Raw genomic sequence first — 24,133 nt, 5'->3', positions numbered from 1 at the left:
CTGTCGCTGTTGGAGGGGGAATTTGCATCAGGCAGGAAGTCAGTAGTAAGAGAAAGAAAATATACTTAGAATTTTTAAACAGGTAAGTGGGGTTTCTCTCTGTCTCTTCATTTCTTGAGTTGCCTTTGTAATTGAAGTACCTTTTGGGGTCTGTGGAGATTATTGGTTCTGTGAGAAAAAGGATTTGTACTCTTTGATAACTTTCTTTTTAATTTGTGGAGAGACTCAAATCTTATACCGTCCATGCCCATTACTCTTTGTTCCTGAGGACCTGCTTATTGACAGAAATCCTTCATTTTCAACTCCTGACTAATTAGAAATCCTTAACTTCCACACTGTGTAGCTTCCTTAAAAGTATTTAAACTCCTGAACCAGATTGTATTGGAATATTAAGCTGAATCCATGCCACATCCCAAAGTGATACAGTTGTCATTGATTGGGCATCAGAGTTCAAAACAAATCCTAAAAATCGTTATGTGAAGTTTTAGATATGAAAATAGTGGCATCCAAAGCCAAAAAAAAAAAAAAATCCTAAGGCTTTATGCATGATTTTTTTTTTCCGCAAATAGAAACCGTGTACAATCTGAGAGAAGAAAACAGACAACTAAGGAAAGCACACCAAGACATGCACACACAGCTTCAAGACGTCAAGGTAAAACAAGACGGAGCGTTTGACTGCTTGGCATTGGCCTGCTTTACTCTGTAAAATGGCTTGACCAGTCAGCCCCTTAGTGACCTGCATTACAAATCCACACTGTTATTCTGGGCTTTGCATAAACTAGAATGTGCCCAGTACTTTGACCACTTCTGCCCTGTAAGCTAAAAGATGGTCTGAAAAATCCAAACGTTTTCATTAGTAGTGAAACGATTCTTTGGCTAGGTGGTTGCCTTGTAGTAAGCATTTCATTTGCCAAGGCTTATTAATAATGAAATATTCATTCCTTTGGTTTTGATCTCATTGTAAAGGATTGTGATACTTAGGTGTAGCGCATTCTAGGTTTCGGCATGCTACATTACTATCGTCCTCTCTCTCCGACGATTTCTTAAACGTAGCAAGTGTCACCAGAACAGCAGACAAGCAGACAAGCAAGCTGCCTTTGGGTGTTCGTACCACTGTCAGCAGCGGAAGAAGAATCTGTCTGGGAATGCTAAATCTCAACATGTAACATTCTTTTTTGTGTAGCAACAGCATAAGAATTTACTCTCGGAGCATGAACAGCTTGTAGTGACTTTGGAAGACCACAAGAGTGCACTAGCGGCTGCACAGGTTAGAAGGGTAGCAGCCTCTGTGGGTTCTTGTCGCAATCTGCTTAACATTTCCGAATTCCTTTATGCATGTGGTCTCTGACAAGCCAGTCTTGAGTGAGTTCCTTCGGACACACAGCTCTCCTGATCCTGAGGATCATGCATGCTTTCGAAATTCAATCAAGAGAATATGAAATCAGCCTTTGATGAGGTTTTGCACCGGTAGCGTGGTACCTGTGACCACTTCTGCCCTACACGCAACGGGCTGATGCTTGTTTAAATCCCAGAGATGGTCCCATCTGTATGGTCTTTTGCCACTCTCTGACCTGTGGTGACTCTTCTTCTAGGATCTACAGGATTTTATGATGCTAGCTCCCAACTACATGACTGTCAGACTTTTTCTTCCATTCCCCCCTCCTTTGCTCCCATATTCCAGCCTACGCACGCTCCTTTTACGACCAGCCTTAGGTGTTCTTGGTCAAATTATGGAAAATAAGAGACCTCATGTCAGTGGAGAAGGAAAAACAGGAGTCATAAATTCTGTTTGTTCAAAGCCTAGAACAGCCCCTGGCACAGAGCAGGCCCTCCGTGCTTATGCACTGAATGTGCAAGCGCACGAATACGGGTGTCGGAGAGCTTATGAAAGCGATACCATACTGTGTTTTACAGCTTTCTAAGGAGATGCAAGTAAATAGGAATGGCTAGCTTAGCCACTGGGTTTGCACTTTTCTTCTGTGGAAAGAATTAAGAGGAAAACCAGCTATCTGTCCTTAATCAGGAGACCATGTATTATTTTTTGTCTTTATAAAATTATGAAAAGCATAACATGCTGGGCCCTGACCCATCTCACAGGCTGTAGCATCTGTGTTTGTGGGACTTGTTTTCAAGGTAGTCATTGGATATAATATTTCCCTATGAAGCTATAGCTGCGTGATATTATTTTACACGTGTACAAATTAAATGGACTTTAGGAGATTGTTTCACTTAAAACCTTCTTTATACAATTTTTACCAAGTATTACTTTATTTGAGGCCGTTTTTCATGCAAACATTGTGACAAACCGATTTGAATATTCTGTGTGCTGTGATGGCCACAAATCTCAGACTAAGCAACAACCCAGTTTTTAAATGTAGCCGAGTGGTGGAAAGCAAGAACAAAATAGAATTTGAGTTTACAGTGTGTGTGGGATCATCATAAGAACTTTTCATACAGGATTTTATTTAATTTTCGCAGTCTACTTTATAGCATTGTGCCCTTTTTTATAACCAAATGCAAGGAAGTCAAAGGGAAAATAGCTGGCCTAAGATCAGCGACCAGAACTGAGGTTAGAGCTTAGGTCCTCTTGACATCACGGTCACGGATAACTCATAAGCTGGTGTTTTTGGAGACTTCCCTGCATCACAGTTAGCTGGGCCTTGTCCCAGACCTACCAAGTCATAGTTCCTAGGATGGGGGCCCCGGAGATTGCACTTTTAACAGGATCCTTCATGATTCTCAGTGCATGCTAATGTTTGAGAGCTGCGGCATAACTGCTTTCAAATATGTATCTCGGAGGGGGAGAAAGAAGAAATATTTACTAAAAGTATCACTATGTGGACAGATGTCTTTTTTTAAGATTGCCTTTGACCTCCAAAGTTGGCATGCAAGTTTTTTGATAGATCTCTGGGATAAGGGCCACTCACTGTTAGCCATGCGGCATACCTTTGTACGAATTATAAGGAAGCGCTCCCCTGAGACAGATTTCATAAGAAAACTTCTTCACCTTTGTGTGAGTTGGAAAAAGAATTTTAAAAGGCCCCTCTTCGTCAGGGTGGAAGAGCACTCGCTATGCCAGGGTGCACGGCTGGGGCAGCGGGAGCGCCAGCTGGATTCCAGCCTCCACTCAGCTGCTCTGTTGTGCGCACTGTCTGGGAAACTTGTCCAGAAAAGAGTTCTGTGGTTTTTGTGTGTGTGTCTATGTAGGTGTGTGTTTACACACACAGAATCTCTGTTTTAGGACAACAGTGTTGGTGCATATGATGAGCTAAGTATGAGCAGTGTCTATTGATTTTCTTAGTTAAGGTATTTGATTTTTTTTTTCCTGCCTTTTTAGCTCCTGGTATGAAAAATATTGTGCACCCACACACACATACACACTGCACCACATATACACAGATACGCCCATATGAGTATATTGTATTTAATACTTACATGAGTACCTTTATCACCTTAGAAGAGGGAAGGTTCACAACGAGGAATAAAAATCTAGGCTCATTTCATGCCTACGCTGTTGCCTCCCTAAATCTGCAGAGCATAATACCAGAAGCCTTCTGGAGAGTGAGGGACCCTATTTGAGCACAGGTTGATGGAGGGGGTGGGGGGTAAGGAGGTGGCCTGAGCGATTTATATATATATTTACTTATTTTAAACTTCGGATTCCTTTTCACTGAAAAACATCACTCAGACCAATTTGGTAAAAGATATCTGCGCTTGTATTTATATAATTGTGTGAATTTTTAAACAGATTTTTTTTTTAATGCTATAACACTGGTTGCAAACTGCCTTGTGAATAATGGTACTTATACCACAAAGTTATTTATAAGAATTCTGACTGTTTAACATAGCATGAGAAACTAACATCTGTCTTAGATATTTTTTCTCTGTTCCCTTGATGTCTAATTCTCATTTGCATGTGCTTAAAAATGGGTAAGCATGTCCAAGTAAGAATAGCTAATGCATGGAAATAATCTGCATATTTTTCCTAATTTGTATGTAGGTAAAATATCTTAGCCTAGGCTTCCAGTGAACCCTAATGTCCATCCATGAACGATCATGTCTCTTTCCCTCCTCACATTGTACAATTGGCATCCGATTGTGCAATGTATACACAGACGCAAGTTGCAGAGTATAAACAGTTGAAAGATACTCTGAATCGGATTCCAAGCCTTCGAAAGCCAGAACAAGCAGAGCAGCCGAATGTGACCCAGGTGACACATTCTCCACGAGGCGACAACACAGCCAGGGAGAACACAGCCGGAGAGCCACGGGAGGTAAGAGGCGCCAACTGCTCTTCCACGGTCGGGTCACTTCCCCGTCATGCTGTCACCAGGTGAACGGCTCTATATATTGCCACCTCTTCCTGTGCAACAGTGGTTCTCAAATTTGCACGTATATCGGAGCCCCCAGCAGAGCTGTTTTAACGCAGATAGTTGGGCCCTAGCCCAGAATTTCCAGTTCAGTTATTTTGGGATGAGGCCTGACGATTTGCATTTGTGACTGATTCATCTGGTCTGGGGAGGACGCTTTGAGAACTCCTGCTATAGTGTTTTCTGGGAAGGACTTTACTGGCTTTGTTTATTCAGGTGGGTTATTGGTTTGAAGGAGCTGTTGTGTCTGAAGCTTTTTTTTGACCTCTTTTTGTTGTTGTTCTTGTCGTTTGGCTTTTTGGGGGGGTGGAGTGAGAAGACTGAATGATCATGAGGGTGTTGACAGCCCACTCAAGTGTTGAAGTTGCTGATGCAGTTGAACTTGATGCAGTGCTGGGTCCACACAGAACAAGCCAAACGTTGTATTTAAGAGGTCTTTATAAAGCTATCAAAGGTATGAGTGCTAGTCTGTTAATCCACCTTTTTTTTTTTTTTAATTTCTGCTTTTCATAAAAATTGAGGCTTGCTGAAGACTATCTTATAGGAGGGACATCCAAAGTAGGGTCATCCTTATCTTTAATTCTCACATATTGTTGTTTTAATCACATGCATAATAAAAATGGCAAATAGGACTATGTGTCTCCCCGAGGAAGTTGTTTTTAACAGCGAATGTTTGAGAGCTGTGTCCTGAGTTACCATCTTATGGGAATCATTCAGTTGCTGTGAGAGGACCTCATGGAAGCCTTCATTCCTTTACAGACGGGACCTTCTGTGTCCTTCTGGACCCTTGTCTGCTACTATTAAGAAGACATGACCAGATCCCTGGCCTGGGAATTGGTTCTGTTCTCTCTCCTGGTCTCACTACCAGTTTACTGGATTAATTTATCTTTTAATGCCTTAGACCTTCAGTTTTTTTCATCTGGGAGGTGGGGTTGGTAGTTCTCTGCTGTCACCTTTCTCATGGGAATGGCTGTGGAGAGAATTGGCACGTATCTGAAAGCACTTAGGGCCCCTTAGAGAAATATTCTGTATAAAGCCAGGGCAGTATTAGGTCAAATGTGCCAGGTATGTGAGGACATTGGTAAGACATATCTCCAGAAGTTGTCCTCAGATGTCTGAGAGAGGGCTTTCTTCCTCCATTCATTTCACTCATTCATTCATTCAATTAATCAGTCCAGTTTCTCAGTTATAGTTCTGCTAATTTAAGAAGAGGGCTTCACATTTATTTCAATTTGGAAGAACAGTCTGACCAATGAAGATTGGACGAGGGGAGGAGTGATATATTTTCTTATGATATTGTATCATCTCTTCTTTGCCCCTCTTTTCTAAGTAATGAAGATCACATGGAAATCTCGGAAACTTTAAATCCAGGAAAATCCATTTAAATCAACCAATTTTAGAAGAAGAGTTCTCTGTAAAAAGATATGCCTTTTTTTATGTTGACTTTTCTGTATTAGCAATACAAAATACAAAATATTTCCTCTGATTTACGAGGAAATGCTATTTAGTACATAAAAAAATATTTTCTTATATTTGGTTTAATCACTATCTGCAGCTACCGTGGGCATCTATTAGTAATGGCATTCTTTTTTTTTTATTAGTTAATAAAAAATAAACCCAATTCATCTTCAACTTGATCTTGTCCTTCTCTTTTCAAATCACAATTTTTTTAAAAGTTTTATTCATTTAAGTAATCTTTACACACCTCCATGGGGCTCGAACTCACAACCCTGAGGTCTGGAGTCGCACCCTCTTCCAACTGAGCCAGCCAGGTGTCCCACTCTTTCAAATCCTTATTGAAAACAGAATTTACATTGAAGCAGGTGACATAGACACTGCATTACTTGAAGGCTGAGGGATTTTTTTTTTTCCTTTTGTTTTAAAGGAGAAACGGGAGTTAGATTGCTTTTGAGGGAAGGGTCTGCTGAGATGTGGTCACTTGCAGGCTTTACTTTTGAGCTACTTAACCATATTGTTTCTGAGATGAAATTTTGCTTATGTTCTCTCTCTTTTATAAGTGAGATTACACAGTGAGAAGCGTTAAGTGACTCCACTGCAGCCATACTTTTCAGTATGGCTCTCTACTTCTAGACGCCAGGGTTTTGCTTATGTTGAACCCCGTAGAGATTATGTCACTGTTTTCAAAATGGAAGAGTGTCATTTCCAGTGATGTGCTTGGCCTAGGTGTCTCGAAGTAGTGATGCGTGGCAGACACATGAAACAGTTCCCAGGAGAACAGAAGAATCAAAACTTTACCCTCCCACCCAGAAGGAGGCAGACTTTCAGGCTCCAGCAGATCTGAACCAGCACGACGCGGAACCCCGAGAACCCGAGGAGCGGCAGGTGGAAGAGGAGCACAGAAAGGCCCTGGAAGAGGAAGCGATGGAGCAGGTCGGGCAGGCTGAGCATCTGGAGGAGGAACACGATCCATCTCCAGAGGAGCAGGATCGGGAATGGAAGGAACAGCATCGGGAATGGAAGGAACAGCATGAAGCCAGAGAAGAAGCCAACCTTCTAGGGGGTCACGCTCCGGCTGAGGTAAGAGGTCATCCGCTTCCTGTCCACCAGGATGATGTTTTGTCGGCTGGGATAGGGAACGTGGCTTTGCTTGTAAACAAACGCCTCCCCATATCTGACAGTCTCCCAAATAAAATTTGAGGGACTTCACTAAACGTTGAATGCACATGCTTAAGCTTTCTATTGTAATGTTCGTGGCTGCTGCTCACATGGCTCAGGAAGATGCCCGGTGGGAGGAGAAGGCTGCTGTTGGTGTGTGTATTTTCTTTGCGAGCAGCACATCACAAGGGAGCATCACGCTCCCCTCCTTGAGCAGTAGGAGGAGGCATGAGCGCCTGACTGGGCACTTCCCAGAATGTGCTCAAGTCCCACGGGCATCTTGAGGCCGAGAAGGGTCTCATTTTCTAGACTCAAAAGCCTCCCTCTCCCTGTTCATTTACTATCAAATGGTAGGTTGGCTTTTGCACATTCATCATCAAGGTGGTTATTAAGTTGTCAAAAGGCTGATCTTAGCACTTAAGGATGCCCCACTGGGTGAGTATGTTTAACCAGTCCCTGCTCCGGCTCCCCCTACAGAGCCTGCCCTCTCACAGAAGTAAGGCTTTTTCCCTTTAGAAAATCCATTTTTATGAGACATCATACTTTAAAAGAACTTGAAGCAACACTGAACGCAGAGGGCTGTCTCTCTTCTGCTGTCTCTAAGCCGATACCTAGCAGTGGGCTACTTGGCCTTTCCATAGATGCTGATCACCTTTTATTTATGACTCTGAAGCTTTGTGTGGCCTCAGACTCTAAGACTTCAAGCTGGTTGAGGCTCTGGGCTGAGTAGATGCAAAGGCCTCTGTTGTACTTCCACATTGTTGCGCACTTCGCATGGAGAAGCCTCTCCCAGCCTTGTGTCCCTCATAGCTTTCTTCCAAAGTAATTCCCCCGTCGGTTTGATTTCCCTCACCCCTGCACCTTCTTTCCTTTGGTGAAAATTGCTTGTGCTTGTGTTGGTTGGGAGAGAGGGTGGGCAGGAGAGAGTGGTGGGTAGCCCAGTGGGGAGCAGAGTTTAAGGATTCCTGCATCAGTTCTTCCTTTCATTGGAAGGTACTTTGTTCTCATGCATTCTCTTTTTCTTTGAAGACTTTTTTTTTTTTAAGATTTTATTTATTCATGAGACACACAGAGAGAGAGACAGACACAGGCAGAGGGCGAAGCAGGCTCCATGCAGGGAGCCCGACGTGGGACTCGATCCCAGGACCCCAGGATCATGCCTTGAGCTGAAGGCAGATGCTCAAGTGCTGAGCCACCCACCACCCTGGCGTCCTGAAGAATTTGGTCTTTGTCTCTCCACAAATATCTGAAATTGGCTTTCTTTTTTTCTTTTCTTTTCCTTTTATCTTCTTTCATTTTTTTCCTCTTTTCTCTTTTTTCTTTTTTCTTTTCTTCTTTCTTGGCTCAGGGTAGCCTGAGATTGGTTTTGCACTCCTAGTATTAATTGGCATCCTTGCATCTTCAACTCTTCCTGGAAACACTGTCCCAGTTAATGTGAGGTACCCAAGCGCCTGCTTTTACGGCAGAGCCTTGCGAACATAACACTTAATTACGGTCCAAAACGGCGTTCTTCTGTGGTGTCCCCTTCCTCGTGAGAGGGAGGGGGCACACTGAACACCTGCCGGGACGCCGGCCACTCCGGGCGATCGAGGGTGGGAGGCAGGCGCCCGGGGCCTTTGCATCTACTCACCTGACTCCAGGGGTTCGCTCCGCCGGCCCTGCCTCCTGAGCCTGTCGTGAGAAACGAGGAGGAGGCGCCCCAGAGGTCCCGATGCCTTGCTCAGCTCCAGCTCATTGTCCTCCAGGTGCGTCCTTCGGCCGGGCCGGCCACCAGACTCCGACCGGCGTCCGAGGAGCAGCTGGAGCAGCGGCCTAGGGAGCAGCAGGAGGCCGGGCGCCAGCAGAGGCTGCAGGGCCACGCGTGGAGGCAGCGGCAGCAGCAGCTCCTGGCTGGGGCGGCCCGGCAGAGGCAGGCGGGCCCCGAGGACGGGCGGCCGCGGCCCCCCGAGCAGCTCCGGTACCTCCTGGCCACGACGTGGCAGCCGCCCCGCCCCGTGTCCTCCTTACTTATTTTTAATTTCTGAAGGTCTTATTAATAGAGAGACAGAGTGAGCGAGAGAGGGGACACAGGAGGGACAGGGGAGGGGGAGAGGCAGACTCTGCACACCGACTCCGCCCTGAGCTGGGAGCCCAACACGGGGGACTCGAACCCGGGACCCTGGGATCATGACCTGGGCACACACCCCCCCCTTGATCCCATCAGCAGGTGGCAGTAGCTTTGTGTGTGTGTTACCTGTGAGCCTGAGGGGCTCCCCTGGCTGGGGCAGGACGTCGACTTGAAAGTTAAACGTCCAGATGTTTAATTTTTAAAATAAGTGTTTTTTAAACATTTTTAAATAAATGATCCCCCCCCCCCCATTAAAAATGTTAGGTCTCTAAGCTTAGTGTAGCTCTCAAAATAACCTAGCAGGTTTGGTGATGACTGTATTTTACTTCATCACTTCAAAGGTGTCTTCTCTCTTTCAAGGCATCCTTTGAAATCGTATCTGGAATCCTTATGAAGCCTGATAGCAAAAGGTGTAAAAAAAAAAAAAAATCTGACTGTTTAAGAAAACGTGGAAAAATGTGTTTATTACTACCTTTATATTTAAAGGTATTTAACTGACTTATGGCCAGTTGTGCTACTTAATTTGTCACTGGACTGATAATGTTTGTGCCGTTACAGGCAGCAAGCTCGCTACGATGCTATGGATCATGATATCGTCCAGGGCGCGGAGGACCAGGGCATCCAAGAAGAGGAAGGAGGTGGTGAGACTTCTTAGATGATGCATATGTTAATTGGATTACTTGGTAATCAGATTATCGACTCAGTGCAGTGGGCACGTGTGAGTACACACAAGGGAGGTCTGTGTGCTGCGTGTCTTTTTTTGTTGTCGGTGTTAGGTTTTTGCCAGTCCTCCGGAACGGTGCTCGTTGGTGGCCCAGACTATTCGAGATCATGTATTTCCTTTCTGATGTTTTTCCTGTCGTTTAGGCTTTTTGTATACAGAACTGTTATTTCTGACACATTATCCCCGGGCTGCTGTACTCTGGGAGATGGCTCCATTTTCACCTTACCTTGAAAGCCTTTGGATCATTGCCTTTAAAAGTCTTTCAAATTAAGGCAATAGTAGCTTTCAGTGGTGGTGAGCGGCTCCTGTGTGATTTATCAAATATCACTTGCTGTGTAACAACTAGAAAGTAGCCTCTCTGGCAACTCTAACACTCAGACAGGTATCCTTTTTTTAAAAGAGCCTAAAAGAAGGTGATTACCCAAACTCTCTGCATAGCCTCTTCTGATATTTTATAGCCCTTATACTCAAGAAATTGTTTTCCTTATGTCCCCCTGTACGGCACTTTAAGCTTTTTTGTTCCATTATCAGTAAGACGGGAGAACAGTTTGCTCTCTTATTTATTTAATGCATCCCTTGGTGCACTTGAAACCTGATGGTAAGCTACCTTGCATCCCTATTTTCTGTAAGCTAAATACCCTCTATATACTTAACCTTTCCTCTCACAACTTACTTAAAAAGTTGTTTGTTCTTCGCTTTGTACGCTCTTATCTAAATTTCCTTCATGGAAATTTTTTTTCTCCCCGAAAAAAAAAATTACGTTTTGCTTTAAGCAGCAAGTAAATGTGTGTGCGAGATGCATCTGTGTGGTGGCCGCCCTCATCATTGCCATATCAGACCACACAGGATGGGTTAGATTGGCTTTGAGCTCCACAGATGGGGTTGTTCTTTCTTCCGTCTCCTGAGACGTTACCATCTTCTTCTGGTACCCTGCTGTTTCCTCTCGTGGTACCCCAGATCAGCTGATAATAGCAGCAGCGTCCAGTGGACTGGGCTTTCCTGTAGTGAGGAAGTTTTGGTTATCGTTTGCATCACAAGGAGGGGGGGATGCAGCTGCCCTCATAAATATTTGTTTTAGAAGGTAAGCATGGCATCGCTTACCCACGCTGTCTCCTGAGACACACAGTCTGGGGAAGGGAACATAGTTTTATTCAGAAAAGCTGAGATGTATGCCTTGCAGTGAACTAGCCTCTCTGGAGGAGAGATTGGGTGAAGTGGTCTGGAGGAAAGCCCACTGGGGGCTTTTCTGGGAGTGAAGGGGCACAGTCCCGTCCGGTTCACCTGCACTGATGTCAGTCCCTTCGATTTGCTAGCCTATGAGAGGGACAACCATCACCAAGATGAAGCAGAGGACGACCCAGAGAATGGACGTGAGCCTCAAGATCACGGGCCCCACGAAGCCGATCTGGAGTCTGAGGCAGATGTAAGTGTCCCCTCTCTTGGTCACCACACTTGGAAGCCCCCAAGGCGGGAAGGAAACTCGAAGGTTTGCCTGACACCAAGCCTCTGGCTCCAGCTCCGGCTGCAGATGTGTCTGTTATGTTGGCGCAGAAGGAAGGTGGCTTGTGTGATGGCATAAGCAGTGTCGCTAACTGTAAACCGAGGGTGCTTGTGTGAGGAGACCGGCCCAGAAGTTGTTCTGGGAAAACGTAGGAGGAGTTTCCCTCTGCCAACTTCTATATTAGTAAAAGTGAGACTGAGAAAAGCAATATTGAGAGGCTCGAAATATGCAGTCATTCTGAAAGATTAGAATAGAAAAAAAAAAAAGCAATAATGGGAGTTAGAGAACTGGAGGAAGGAAGCTGACCATTAGGGGCCCATTGACCAGCGCGCTGGAGCACTGTGTGTGTCGTGTGACTGTCATCTCCCAGCAGGCAGGGACCATTTTAATTAATAACATTGGTAAGGGGACGTGTAGCTTGAGAAATGAAAAAAAAAAAAAAAAAAAGACAAAACTGCTCAGGTACCATGGGGCTGTAGAAGAATTAGAATATAAATTGGTAGAGACCTACTAACAGGGAATGTTCTTTGTGTTTCCTGGGAGAGGACCCCGACCAGGCAAGCAAGTGTCCAGTGAGTGTGTTCTCGTGCATGTGCGTAGATGCGTTTTACAACTTACTGTAGCTCTCCTGTCCTCTTGTGCTAGTAAGTCAACTACTGTGCTTGTGAAATTCAGTCGATGCTGTCATATGGGTCTTGTTTGTATGGAAAGAGGGATCCGTATGGCTCCGTGACAGTCATTGGGAAAGCTTCCTGATAGCCACCTCAAGTGCCCGGGTGACTTTTCTACGTGTGCGAGGCTGTGGCAAAGCACAGTCCTTCTGTGGTCACTGGAGCCGCGCTTGTGACAGTTTGCTCAGGAAAGAGCAGGTGCTCCAGAGAGCAGGACACAGCTAGAGACTGTGACAGGGCGAGAGTCTAGTCACAGCGGCAGGGGAGCAGGTGTGCCTGTCTGAGAGGGATGGAGGGGCAGCAAAAGGACGCCTGTTCCAGGCACCGGCCTCTGGGGCCTGCCGTGTACCTTGGCTACTTGACTATAACCCTTGACTCTCCCGTCAGCGGTTGACAGGCTCTGGAGGACACACTGGTGGCCTTCCTCCCATTCCTTCTTTTAATTAGAAAGTGTTAGTCTAATTGTCTCTCTGTCTCATCTATTTTCAATTTTTTTATATAATTAAAAAAAATGTTGTCTGGCTTCACCGAGTTATAACTGGTCGTCCGTTTGATTTGGATGGAACAACCTTGCCTATTCAACTTTATTTATTACTTGGTTAGGGCTGGACCCGGTGTGTACGTTTCGTGGGCCCTTGCAAAAGCTTTGGGTACTTTTTTTCCCGAAGAGAATGTGTTACGTTTTTCCCGTGCTTTCACACGAACTATCGATAATGCACAAAAAGAAATCTTTACAACAACAGATTGTGGAGTAATTGGCGTCGTGTGAAGGTGATGATTTGTCACTCTATATTCCCAAGAAGAGTGTCATCTGCACTTGTAAGAAGTGTACAACCGGGGGCGATGCGCACAATAAGTCGGCGAGACCGCGCGCTGAGCTCTTGACCACGTTCAAGGCTCCGAGGTGAATTGGATTGGAATAGAATCGTGTTGTCCGGAGAACACCGACGGAGACCAAATCTCACTCTGAGGCCTCCTCTCTGGGCAGCATTTGCCACTTCAGCTAAGTGTCCTGTTGGTGACCCTGGAGTGATCAAGAAGCTCCCGCAAGCGTTACCGTTTCTGCCCAGCTCGGGTTTTAAAATCTGAATCTCTATGAGGACATGCATTATTTTGAAAGGTACCCTGGGAGTTTGAGAGGAGGAAAATAGAGATGATTCTCAGGTTGGTATCGTGAGGGCATTTGTGGAACAGCAAACCCGAGAGCTGCTGTGCGGGAGGGCGGGCGGGGGAGAGGTTTTTCAAGATTCGTTGCTGAAGACTGGGTTAGCTCGTGTGTGTGTGTGTGTGTGTGTGTGTGTGTGTGTGTGTGTGTTTCCTCCCGTCCCTGGCTGCTGCAGTGTCTCTCTTTCATGGTAGTGTGTGTTGTACAGAAATTTGTTCCACGCTAGAAACTGAGTGCTTGCATTTGGCTTAGCCCCTTGTCTCCTCCACAGCCGCTTTCTTGGGTCCTTTGTGGTGGGGCCTCCTCGCTCTTTGCCTACTGTCCGCCCACTTAACACGTGAAACATTGCTTGTGTGTCTGTATCAAAATCAGCATACTCACGAAAGGAGTTACAGTTTGCGCATCTCCATCCCTCATCTTAATGATTTCTCCTCCTTGGTCTTTTAGCTTTTATTAACTACTTCTCTCGCTGTCTGTTTGTCATGCTCACATTTCTCGTGATCGAATTTGGGGGACCGTTTTGGAATCGCTTGCAGACAGCAGACGCGGTTTGTTCTGATTCCGTCAGCCTCTGACAAATGAAGCCGAGGTTTTCTCTTGTGACGGTGGGATGTGTACTTGCGAGTCTTGGCAGGGATAGATCTGAACAGTCTGGTGAAGGACGATTTCATTTTCCGCCAGTGTGTGGTCTTTCCGGTGACATTAAATTTGATCCTGGATGTCGAAGTAGTGGTTGCTTTTTATTAAAATTTTGCAGAGGGCAGCTGTAGAGGATATAAACCCAGCAGATGACCCCAATAATCAAGGCGAAGATGAATTTGAGGAAGCTGAGCAAGTGAGAGAAGAAAATTTGCCAGATGAAAATGAAGCTCCAAAACAAAGCAGTCAAAAGCAAGAGAACAGAGAAATGGAGGAGCATTTAGTGGTAAGCAGACGCTTCTACGGAGGGTTTAAATCCGGGCATCTTAGTAGTACTGCTTGGTGGATGCAGGGTTAGTCCGAACACACACTGACGGAAGGTTTGCCCCTTTGGTTGGTTTTTGAGCCATTGTGTGCAATGTTAGGCCCACACTCAGAGAGAGAGGGTGACACACCTCCTAGGTTTTGTGTTGGGAAGGATTAGTCATCATTTCCTGGCCACCGATGCATCAAAAGTACATTTTTTATGGCAGCAAGCCTGCCCTCTCTTTGAGCGTATTGTAAAACTCCTCTCCAGTGTTCAGTAACCTGAGCTTCCCCTTTTTGTTTCAACAGATGGCAGGAAACCCAGACCAGCAGGAGGATAATGTTGATGAGCAGTACCAGGAAGAGGGAGAAGAGGAGGTAGGGAGGCCAAACGCAGGCCCCTGATCAGGCTGCTTGGTGCATCGCACTCACCTTAAGCGGCGGCATCGGCTTTGACACGCCTCTGTAGACACCTGCAGAAAAACATAGGCAGGATGAGAAAAGGGTGCTTTCAAGAGGAAATGGACCGTGGAAGTAGAGACATTTGGTTAGGAGGTAACAAAAACAGGGCCATAGACTCCTTCCTTCTGGTGCTCACTAGAAATTTTGAACTAAGAGAGACATTCGGCCTTTTAGGAATGGTAGACTTAGGTCTGTGTGATCTTTGTAAGAATATTTTCTCCTGTTTCTGTTCCTCATAAAAGAGAGAAGAGCAAAAAAAAAAAAAAAAAAAAAAGAGAGAGAGAGAGAGAGAAGAGCAAAGCTTTGCCTATTGTGGGGGGTCTGGTGTAACTCCTGTAACTTGCTCTGTAGACATTGCCATAGTTCTGTCTCACAGGGGTGCCCCACAGTGTCCATCAGGGTACACTTGGCACCCTCCAAAAAAATTGTTAGAGTCTCTACATTTTGCTGCTTCCCTCCTAAGAATTTCATGTCATGATGAAATTTAACAATATAGAAAGGGAAAAATATGTAAGGAGCTCAGTTGAAAAAAATGCATTTGGGTGGAATTTCTTTTTTTTTTTAAGATGTTATTTAGTGTATGTTATTAGAGACAGTGCATGTGCATGGGGTGGGGAGAAGGAGCAGAGGGAGAAGGAGCGAGAATCTCCAGCAGACTCCATGCTGAGCACAGAGCTCAGTCTCACGACCCTGAGATCAGGACCTGAGCTGCAATCCAGAGTCAGCTGCTTTAGTTGACTGTGCCACCTAGGCGCCCCATGGGTGGAATTTCTTAAATTTCATTTTGGTTTCCTTTTTATTGGAAACTTCTGGCAGATTATTGTTAGTTAGTTTTATAGAGCACCTATCGGGGTGGCACATTTGTGCAAGCGATGGATGGGTGCAGTTGGTTGTGGCTGGTGAGTCACAGTGCTCTACTCCATGGATCACCGAAGCTCTGTACCTGGGGACCTGCTATGAAAGAGGCCAACGCCCCATGTTTCATCTCTCTCCGGCCCAGTAAATGGTCCACTAAATTCAAACTCTAGTTCAGAGGAGCTTCTCAGCCAGGCTTCTTGCCTTTGTGGGGCTTTGGCCCGAAGGAGAACTGCATGAATAGATGGACAAGTGGCAGCCTAGACCAATCCCCCCACCACCCCTGGGGATCCCGCTCAGAATACATGCGCCACTACACTCGTGTGCACAGTTCCCCCGACCAGCCCTGCTTTTTTATTTTTGCCGTATTTGTTGTCCACTTCGCAGACCTAATGCTAAAATTTGCACTTATCCTGGAAAAATAGAAAAGGATGGTGCTCTTTACAGCCATTGGCGACACATAGCTCTAGTCACACGCACTCTAACTGGTTTGGACTTTCTGTTCTTTCTCTGTTCTCATCCTACTGTTCATCCCTTTCAAGAGCCTGAGCTATGTTGTCACAAGAGAGAGTTAGAAAAACTAGCAGTCTTGAATATTAAGACATTTGGCAAGAAAAAGGTATTTGTCTGGACTTCTCTTGTAACAGGATGTCTGGACAAATATTATTCTGTTTCATTGGGTCAGATGCCAGGGATCTGGGAGGGATTAAAAGAGAGGAGGTTCACCTTGGCTTCTTTTTAAAAATGCAGAAGGGTAAACATAAAATTTTAATCAGTATTTACTGGTTATTTTTTTACCTTCATATGATGGCAATTAAGGTGAAGAGAGCACTCCTGTATCCGAGAGGGATCAAGGATAGGGGAAAAAAGAAAGAGACATAAGGGGTGGAGAGTGGTGACAGGTCGACGTGAGGACCACTGCTCTTTGTCCCTCATGTGGGGTGAACCCACCAGAGCCCTTTACTCTCCCTGCACCGGGCCCCAGATCCTGCTTCTCCTTCTCTGGTTCCCTGCTCTGAATTCCTGTCTGGCGTCTCGGCCCCACTTTCTGACCCTCTCTTGCTCTTGTATAGGCTCGAGGTTGTGCACCCTCCCATGTAGGGGTGCTCTCAGCCTGCCTTTCCCCTCCCCGGGGTACTCCCCTCCCCATCCCCAGAGGCCCTTGCACAGGCTGTGTTGCCTTCCTCAGGCAGTTCCTGAGATGGTCAGCTGTTGGATATTCCCACCTTTTCGCATTATTCCCAGTTCCTCCCTGAAAAAGGGAGAAGAGTGGATCCCACATACCATTTAAGGACTAGCAATAGAGATGCAGTTCTCACCAGACTGCAGCAAAATGAGAAAGAGAGGAAGGCGATATTTCATGTTGTTTGTAAGTGATGCACGTGAGATATTTATGGGATGCTCTGAAGACCATGCACCACCATGTCATATGTGTCCTTATCTTCACTGAGCCTCAGAGTCTTCTAGCTGCCCCAGCAGACCACAGGGAAGTATGGTCCCCCTCCCGTCCATCCCGTGTCACCTGCCTTCCATCAGCATTTGCTCCTAGGGAGGGAGTGCATCTTGCCAGGGCCCTCCCTGCTCAGAGGTATAGCCCATCACACTTGTGACTTGAGCTCAGAGAATGGGACCCAAGATGAGCGTGCCATTTGGAAATTTGCACTATCCCCACCTTTTTTTTTTTTTTTTAATCTTGGTGCCATAGCATTACCCTTCTAAGACAGAAAAATGATGGTTATGAACAAGCGTTCGTGGCTTCTTGTTTGGGACATTCATGTGGAGATCCCATCCCCATGTTGCTTACTTTCTAGACTTTTTATCTGCTCATGAGTAAACAAGACAAATTATGGCATTTCCAAAAAGAGTTATGGGTGCTTAAAAGTGATTGAAATGCTCAAAAATATATATACGCTACATGACCACTTGAAAACCCTGAGTGCTCATTTTCTCCAAATATAATTGGAAATAGGTCCATCTGAACACCCGTGGGAGAGCGCACACAAGGTTATTTGGTATGTAGAGTGGGACTGGGAGCCTGTGGGTGCCCATGGCACAGAGCCGGCCAGGCAGCGCACACGTGACCCGTGACCCCTGGCTCAGCCAGCAGTGGTGTCCCTCACGAGAGCCACTGGTGCTGAAGGCCTTTCCTTTGTCACATTCCATCCCCGTGTTTGGACCCCAGCATTCTGGACTGCTTCAAGTTCAGCCTTCTGGTCCGTGGTGTCTCATCCTATGGCATCTTTGATGTGTAACGCCAAAGCCCATTTTGGCCTCAGTAGATCTGTCTTATTTTGACAGTTAAACTTTGCTGCATCATATAAGGACCATTTCTAAAATGCCCCAGACACTAGATTTCAGTGATTCAAAATGAGTAAAAGCATTACTTTTGTCCCAAACATGAAGAATATATCTTGTATTTATCAATAAATTTGAAGATCACAAAATCTTTATTTGTGGGTTCTCTCTAAAGAGTAACTTACAGACGACTTCTTACCTCAGATTCTGTTGACAGCTGGTAAACAACCCAAATTTTCTATAAATAGATCTCCAGGGAAGAAAAGAAGGAATTTATGCAAGGGTGTTCATCTCTAGTTCTTAATCCCCTTGTCATTGTCACTCAAGCTAGTAGCTCTCACTATTAGCTGTGGCTAAGAGTCACCTTGGAGAGTGTGTGTGAAAGGCACAAATTCCTGGCTCAGACCTTACCCTTGAAGATTTTGATCTTACCTGTGGAGGAACCTAGGAATTATTTCAGGAACACACTGTTTGGAGAAGCATTCCTCGGACAGGTGGCCACAGGTAGACTCAGGGGAGTCTGAATCTCCTGAAACTTCTGTGTAAAATGATGTGTATCTGTGCCTATTTACATACATTTGCATTTCTTCCCAAAGTCTTAAAAGGGCCCATGACCCCCCGCCCTCTCCCCCACACACACAGAAACTTAAAAATCACTGGTTTTATCAAACCTTTTTATTTTACAGATGAGGAATTTGGGCCTCAGAGAGGTTGGCTAAGTTTTTGGAGCTCACACAGCTTGTTATTGTTGGAACCATGATTGGAGGCCCCCCCCACGTCTGATTTTAGAGGTTACCGTACTTTAGTATAACAAGCACAGTAACTGAATAATTGATACGGGCAAGTTCTTTGTAGAAGTTAGTGAATGCAGAAGGAATGGTGAAATTAGAGAGTCACCATTTCCGTAACCCCTAATTAAAACAAGTGACTTAGGAGCCAGTCATCAATGGATGATATCACTAGGTGAATGGAGGTCAGGGAATTTTATCATGGAGCATCCAGATGAGGCAGTTGCCTTCTGAGTGTGCTGTCCAACTTCAGTCTCACGAAAAATGGGACGAGTGTTACGTGCCTTTTGGTGTGATGAAAAAATAAATTTGCAGCATCACCTTTGAAAAATTCTTGCTTTGCAAATTGAATCTGAATTCATGTAAGTCTTTAACTTCCTTTCGTAAGAAATGTGAGGTCTAGAGGAATGAGTTAAGTCATAACTTTAAAAAAGCTGGTGAATCCAGAGTGTGGGTCATTCTATAGCAAAACAAGTCAATAGCATTGAGGCAAAAATGCCTTCCATCAGCATTTGCTCCTAGGGAGGGAGTGCATCTTGCCAGGGCGGAACTGTTGTTAGGCATGGCCTTTGCCTTTGTTTGGATAATGATTAGGCCGAACCAGCTGTCAGTAGACATTTTGAAGATAATCAGGAAAATGCTAAGTAGGAGCTAGACTTTAGACGGAACCATGGGATTATTTATCAGGTGACAATGGCATTACGATTATATAAGAAAACTCCCTTGTTTTTAGAGAGACATGCTGAGGTGGGTAGGGGTGAAATTACAGGACGTCCAGATGTCCATGCTGTGGGCAGACATCCACAGGCTGCCAGTGCCACTGAACGTAGCCAAATAACCTTGTACGCGCTCTCCCATGAGTGTTCAGATCGACCTCTTTCCAATGATAGTTGGAGAAAATGAGCACTCAGGGCTTTCAAGCAGTCACTTAATATATATATATATATATATATATATATATATATATATATATATATTTGAGCATTTCAGTCACTTTTAAGCACCCATAACTCTTTCTGGCAATGCCACATTTTTAAATAGTAGGTCATCAAAAACATAAAGAATACTGATTGATAGGTCATGCGGGAGTGGCAACGTTGAGCCAACTTTTGAGCCTTGTGAATGGCTGTAAGGAGTTCAGTGAATTACTTGCTTTGCTTGTGCTTGCTTGCAAATTTTCCTAATAGAAACAAGTGACCTTATTTTTATACAGCCAGCATTTGGGAGCCAAGGTTTTAATCCAGGTCTGTCTGTCTCTTAAGCTCCACCACCGGGACATGTGAATACAAAGAATGCCCTGTGCCTCTGTCCCCAGAATGTATTTATTGGATGCCATTGTAGTTCAGTGGCTGTGAGTCTGGCCGACACTGGGCCGATTAGAAAAGGTTGGGAAAAGCTGGGCTCTGTCTAGGGCGTCTTTGAAGGGTCGTCGTTCTCAGCTCATAAGAAGCCAGGTTCCTGCCAAAGCTTGTGCGGTGGGTTGTGCTTCATTCCTGTCACACCTGGGCTGGACACCTTGAAGCAGCCCCTAATTTGTTCCTCTTGCATTGTAACACCTGCGTGCTTTCCTTCCCTTGCCCATTTCTGGGATTTTTAACACTCCTCCCCCACCAACCAAATTTGGTAATTCTCTGTGTTGTTCAGGAAGACCTACTCTTACACTCCTGTCGTAGGACAGGTTAGGTTTTCTTGTAGTCCTAGGACTCCACATGACGCTTAATGGATGGGCAGCAATTTTTTGAAATTCAAGTGACTCCAGTCTTTTGGCATACATATGGTTTTCAAAATAGTTAAGCTAGAAAATATTTTACCTTGTATTTTTGTGGAATGTAACCATTAAATAGAGATTAGTCTGCAAAAATATTCAGACGCTTTCCTTGACCTGCGTTTTGAAAAAAATAGTTGGGACCCATGACAGATACATAATAGTAATGGCTAAAATAGAAATAGTGCACTTAAAACTACTTAAAACAGTAATAGCACACATAAAAGAAAACTACTTAAAACTATTTCTACTTGGGCAGCCCGGGTGGCTCAGCGGTTTAGGGCACTTTTCAGCCCAGGGCGTGATCCTGGAGACCCGGGATCGAGTCCCACGTTGGGCTCCCTGCATGGAGCCTGCTTCTCCCTCTGCCTGTGTCTCTGCCCCCCCCATCTCTCTCTGTGATGAATAAATAAATAAAATATTTTTTAAAAGAACTACTTCTACTTAAGTAGAAAACTACTTAGAACAATGAAGAGATGTAGGGATTTGGGGCAGTTTAGTAACTATTTCAAGAAGAAATTGAAATGCTTGTGTTCTGGGTTCTAGATATTGTTAGCCAGAGAACTTTATTCTTAATTATAGGATTAGATGTACACCTTTTTTTTTTTTTACTACATCATATGCATGTAATAAGGGTGTCTTTTTTCTGTGCCTTTAACAGAGCAGATACTTTTTGTGTTCATTCACTTATTCATTCATTGCCTCATGCATTCATCAATATTTATTAAGCAGCTGCAGTGTGCATCTAGGCATGGAAGACAATTGAGTGTAAGAGAGACAGTTCTTTCCTTCCTAGAACTCACATTCTATCAGAGCCTTGAGACTTCTAGAGTTTCCTCCATTTGGAAAAGGGGAGTTTTTAATTTTACAAGCTGAATTTCTTCAGGTGCTATACTTGCAGGATTAACACTTATTCAAAGAAATGAGAAATTCAGACACGTAAGTCCTAGGCTCTAAATCAGTGGCAATGATTTTTTTGTAGGGGGTGTATTACACATCTCTCCATAGCTAATAGACAAGTCAGGTCTCTGATTCAAAAAGACTTGTCTTTTTTCAAGCTTATTTTTAGTTTTTGCTACTTATTTTTTTAGGATTCTGTTTGTTTATTTGAGAGAAAGAGAGTGCATGCACAAGTGGGAAGGAGGGGCAGAGGGAGGGAGAAGCAGACTCCTGGCTGAGCAGGGAACCCACATGGGGCTGGATCCTGGGACCCTGGGATAATGACCTCAGCGGAAGGCAGACTGACACTCAACCAGCTGAGCCACCCAGACTCCTCATTTCTGCTACTTTTAACGAACATTTTAGAAATCAAAATATGTTCTTGCATAAGAACGTATCATCATATGCTCATATCATAATATATTAAATGATAAAAAGGGTCACCTAGTATCTCTGGTTTCTTTCAGGTTCAGGAAGATTTGACTGAAGAGAAAAAAAGGGAATTGGAGCATAATGCTGAAGAGACCTATGGGGAAAATGAGGAAAACGTACGTACAGGACAGAGATGTCCACCGCGTGCTTGTTCATGTGTAGGAGATACATGTGGCCAGTTGGGTAGATACCAGTGGGTACGTCTCACCTGCTAGCGGTTTAACAGGACAACCTAGAATTAGGAAAACTGTGACAGTATGAGGATTAGGAAAGACTAGCACTGCTGCGTATCTGAACATTTTTCTGCACTCATTTCCTTTCTCTACAAAGGAATAACTTCACTTTTTTTTTTAAAAAAAGGAATTATTTATATCACCTGCTCTATGCCCTATCTCTTCGTTTTTCCTTTTATCTTTAAGGCTGATGAAAAAAACAATGATGGTGAAGAACAAGAAGTTCGAGATGACAACCACCCCAAAGGCCGAGAGGAACCCTATGAGGAGGAGGAGGAAGAAGAAGAAGATGGGGTTGGGGCTGCAGAGAAATCACAGCGAAGAGCGGAAATGTAGCAGTGCCCCACCTTGCGGACGGTGCTCAGCCAACGGATTATTTTCAAGCTGCTCAGAAACAAATCTGCCTACTGAAACTCTAGGATATTTAATTACAAAAATTAAAAATTTAGACTTTTTTTTAACTTTTGTATTAGAAAAGCTCATACATTTATATGAATATATTTTGATAACCTAGGTTTAGAGCTTCTTTTATATTTAAGCTAAACACAAAGGAGAAGAAAAACAATAAAGCAAACTTTAGCCTTTGAATCTCATTTTCATAGATTATGTGATGTTGGCACCGATTTTGTATATTTCAGCTTGTTCCTTTTCTATCTTCTAGTTTCCAGGTGTTCGGTTGTTAGCCTTGAAGAAAATACAGGATTTCAAATAGGGAATATTGCAAAGCGCTGTGTAGCCTTTAAGGAGAATGGTCAGTTTATTAACTGCTGCCTTTCTGAGGTTCTTGCGTATAGTTCTGATGGAATCTTCGTCCCTCTGTCTCTGAAATAAGATCCACGTGCAGACCGACGTACAACTGGAAGGGCATTTTGATTATACAGACGTTGTTTTTCAGACTCTTCATATCAGTTAGAAAAATGTTTGGCTTTACCTCAAATCACAGCCGTTCTGGAAAGGAATTGGGTTTTAAAAGGAGATGGTACCTAAACTCACGCCACAGTGTTCTGGACTTTGATATTCCGGTATTCAAACAAGATCGGACACAGCAGTGTATTAACCTTCTTGAAGGACTGACACCTTGTTTAGTAACTAATTTAGCGTGTGTGTGGGTGGTGTTGTCTTCGGGAGCACACCCATTCAGTTCGATTCTTCTGAAATCATTTGGTGATATCCTTGTTTCAATATCTAGTTCTCTACAGTAATATATGTATTTCCCCATCAGCTCTGTTCCTCATATGTAATCGCTTTGATGACAAGTATGAATATGAAGGCATTCCAGATGATACAATTGAATAGGATTATTTTTTGAAGACTATACAATGAAGTACCTATGATGATATATATGATAGACCCTCATGATTTTTCTGTTTGCTGGGACCTGGGCCTGTGTGATGCCCATGGATGGCATTTTAATGACTACAAAAGTCCCCTAAAATTAAAAAAAAAATCAAAAATTTCTTTTGAGATCAAGACATATTTGTCTTTTTACATAAAGATTTTTAAATATCTAGAATTAGATTATATAATTCATATGTGTGTGGTTTTTATAGTAATACACTCAAATTAGTAAAGACAAATTTAATTTCTACCATTGTATGAATGTAATGTTAAGTTTTTAATAACCACACTCATGTATGGTTTTGATTATCCCGGTGGAGTGATTGTGTATGTATGCATAGGAATGTTTTGTTCAAATGTATTTTGGATTTTCAATAATCATGAATCAAATTTTACCTTTATGTATAAAAACCCTTTGTGTAATGTAAAATGTATAATATTGTACATAATATTCAGAATACAATTATTTTGGTAAATTAGTTTGTATTTTTAATGTCCCAGTTGCAGTATTTAATTATTTGAACCACCTTGAAACTTGGTAATCGTCAATAAAGCTATAAAAAGCAAGTGGTAAATCTTTTAAAGTCCTTGATTTCTTATTTCTGATCTTATTCTTCAGTTGTTTTTCATAAAGAGAGACATTTTAGGAGGCACCAGTCTATATGAATGAATTATAAAATGCCTTCCCCAACCTTTTCCTACTTTCCTTATCTCTCTAATTGGAGTGGTACTTTATTTACCCCCCTTTCCTAAGGAAAGAGCTAAGAATTGTTATTTGCGCTAGTTCTTGGGGAAGAAATGATAACCAGGTACAAAAATGTAAGAGTCTATCATGTGAGCACTCACAAAACAGAAAAAAACTATTAAATCCTCCTTTGGAAAGCAACCATCATGAGCCATTCTACTCTGTATGACACCAAGTTATAG

At 43.8% G+C, this 24,133-nt stretch overlaps 1 protein-coding gene across 4 annotated transcripts in view; it reads left to right on the top strand.

Moving 5' to 3' along the window:
* GOLIM4 (golgi integral membrane protein 4) overlaps positions 1–23,781 on the top strand; it is a 77,434-nt gene extending 53,653 nt beyond the window's left edge. The window contains exons 6-16 of one of the 4 annotated variants that reach the window (XM_055307877.1): positions 570–652; positions 1,184–1,267; positions 4,116–4,274; positions 6,555–6,908; positions 8,732–8,943; positions 9,652–9,731; positions 11,131–11,240; positions 13,912–14,079; positions 14,409–14,477; positions 21,671–21,751; positions 22,055–23,781. In XM_055307877.1, coding sequence (XP_055163852.1) covers positions 570–652; positions 1,184–1,267; positions 4,116–4,274; positions 6,555–6,908; positions 8,732–8,943; positions 9,652–9,731; positions 11,131–11,240; positions 13,912–14,079; positions 14,409–14,477; positions 21,671–21,751; positions 22,055–22,204 — 1,550 coding nt within the window. In that variant the 3' untranslated portion in view covers positions 22,205–23,781. Of the gene's footprint in view, positions 1–569; positions 653–1,183; positions 1,268–4,115; positions 4,275–6,554; positions 6,909–8,731; positions 8,944–9,651; positions 9,735–11,130; positions 11,241–13,911; positions 14,080–14,408; positions 14,478–21,670; positions 21,752–22,054 lie in introns of all 4 variants that reach the window. The other 3 variants (XM_055307876.1, XM_055307879.1, XM_055307878.1) reach the window with 3 other exon arrangements.
* The last annotated feature ends 352 nt before the right edge of the window (positions 23,782–24,133 follow it).

Source organism: Nyctereutes procyonoides, unplaced genomic scaffold (assembly GCF_905146905.1).
Source record: "Nyctereutes procyonoides isolate TBG_1078 unplaced genomic scaffold, NYPRO_anot_genome, whole genome shotgun sequence".
NCBI classification, from domain to species: Eukaryota; Metazoa; Chordata; class Mammalia; order Carnivora; family Canidae; genus Nyctereutes; species Nyctereutes procyonoides.
The sequence above is the reverse complement of the archived record's forward strand: the minus strand, read 5'-3'. Positions and strand labels throughout refer to the sequence as shown.